This window comes from Aplysia californica, unplaced genomic scaffold (assembly GCF_000002075.1).
Source record: "Aplysia californica isolate F4 #8 unplaced genomic scaffold, AplCal3.0 scaffold00034, whole genome shotgun sequence".
NCBI classification, from domain to species: Eukaryota; Metazoa; Mollusca; class Gastropoda; order Aplysiida; family Aplysiidae; genus Aplysia; species Aplysia californica.
This window is the reverse complement of record NW_004797304.1, coordinates 2,139,338-2,141,543: the sequence shown is the minus strand read 5'-3', so window position 1 is coordinate 2,141,543 and position 2,206 is coordinate 2,139,338. Positions and strand designations below refer to the sequence as shown.

The following is a 2,206-nucleotide window of genomic DNA, read 5'->3' as shown; positions in this document are numbered from 1 at the left end:
AGCAGACTTTGTGCTGTTGAAGCTAGAGAGGTGAGCAGAGGAAGTCTGATTCCCTGTAAGGACTTCTCTGTTGACACCCACCCCTTGGCGCTCATATGACCTAATGCAGTTGCGAGCGCCGTAAAACCCTCTACAATAATTTTTAAAAAAGACTAACTATTTTTTTGTGCGAGTGACTTCTCCTTAACGGTGGGTTCAGATACAAAAAAGAGGAAGACGACCGGTCCAACAAACCCGTATCTATGGTGCTGACGGAGTTCCATATGCTGGTGCTCTACCCAGACAGGTAAGACCAACGTACAACGTAGCTTTTTCACCTGTGCGTAACTGTGAGGTAATAAGAGAATGTTAGAAAACATGACCATTTATACCCTTTTCGCCAGTGTGTAGCTTTGAGATAGTGAAAGAATGTAAGAAAACAACACTTGACATATCATCTTTACCTGTATGTGATTATGAAGTAGTGAAAAAAAATTAATAAAACACGACTGTTTATACCATTTTTTACCTGTGTGTAATTGTGTGGTAGTAAAAGTAAGAAAACCTAACTATTAACATAACCATTTATCTTGTTTGTAATTATGAGGTAATGAAAGTAAAAAAACTTGAAGGGTGGTTGGCGGGTGCTCAGGTACATTCTTTTATGACGACTTCAACGTAAAAAATAACTTGCCGAAAACAGGTCTCTTTTACTGTGAGTTCATTCATTAGACAAAGAACTATCAAAATAAGTTCACTTGATTTGATTTAATGACCAGTTTAGTGACGCATTTGTCCCTTTTAGATTTTATACCACAAAGAGGGCCCCTACATAGTGGGTTCACCCCCACCCCCTTCGGAGATAAAGAGTTTGTTTCTCTCCATGGGTTCTGACCTTTTGGGCTGTGTATGTTGCTGTTATTTTTTCGTCTTTGTCCTTCCCAGTATGAAAGCGTTGTGTTTCCTGAATGAGGAGATGGTCTACGACGACATATACCCTGACGTAAGTTGTCTCTTTGTATCTCTACGACGACATATACTCTGATGTGAGTTGTCTCTTTGTATCTCTATGACGACATATACCCTGATGTGAGTTGTCTCTTTGTATCTCTACGACAACATATACATGATGTGAGTTGTCTCTTTGTGTCTCTATGACGACATATACCCTGATGTGACTTGTCTCTTTGTATCTCTACGACAACATATACATGATGTGAGTTGTCTCTTTGTGTCTCTATGACGACATATACCCTGATGTGACTTGTCTCTTTGTATCTCTACGACGACATATACTCTGATGTGAGTTGTCTCTTTGTATCTCTACGACGACATATACTCTGATGTGAGTTGTCTCTTTGTATCTCTATGACGACATATACTCTGATGTGAGTTGTCTCTTTTTATTTTTGCGGGTTGAGAGTGATGTACATCTTTACTCGTGTGGGTGGTTGGCGGGTGCTTTGGTGTGGTTTGCTCCTTGTTTCCTATCAAATATCTATCGTTCTTCTACACGTATATATGACTTACTTATTTGGTGTTGCAAGTGCCATAAAACTCTCACTAAAACTCCAAATTTACTCCATATCCTTTTATTTTCTCTAGAGCTATTTACAGTTTGAGCCATTTAAAAGTAAATTACAGATCAGGTACTGAAAATGTTGATGCATTATTATGTCACCCATGCTCTAATGGCCACCTGTCCAAGACTATCACCTGTACCAGTAACATTTCAACTGCTAACACAATGACACTTTTCATGCTTTCAAGCTCATTCTTCATTCATTGTACAAAATTGCTTCCAGTTTCACCACTGAGAGCATTAGTGTTGATGTGGGCATAAAACTACCCAAATTTTAATCATCTTAGCTAACACCTATTTTATGATATTGTTGTGCACAGCGAGCGGGCAAGCTGAAGGGTATCTGCAAGGACTCGATCCGAGGAAGCATCTGGACGTTCACCTCTAGCTCTGTCTACAAGTACAAGGTCACCAAGGAGGACAGGTAAAAAAAAGTGTGCCTGGATTTAACGCCCCTGTCAACACTATTAGGTTGTCAACACTGTTAGGTTGTCAACACTGTTAGGTTGTCAACACTGTTAGGTTGTCAATGTTAGGTTGTCAACACTGTTAGGTGATCAACACTGTTAGGTTGTCAACACTGTTAGGTGATCAACACTGTTAGGTTGTCAACACTGTTAGGTGATCAACACTGTTAGGTTGTCA

At 39.7% G+C, this 2,206-nt stretch overlaps 1 protein-coding gene across 1 annotated transcript in view; it reads left to right on the top strand.

The window, feature by feature from the left end:
* Nucleotides 1-2,206, top strand: part of LOC101862325 (vacuolar protein sorting-associated protein 18 homolog) — a gene marked incomplete in the record, with an annotated part of 40,802 nt that overhangs the window by 17,668 nt on the left and 20,928 nt on the right. Inside the window, 3 exon segments of the mRNA XM_005091710.3 lie at nt 200-286; nt 925-982; nt 1,882-1,985. Of these exon segments, the coding sequence (XP_005091767.2) occupies nt 200-286; nt 925-982; nt 1,882-1,985 (249 nt within the window).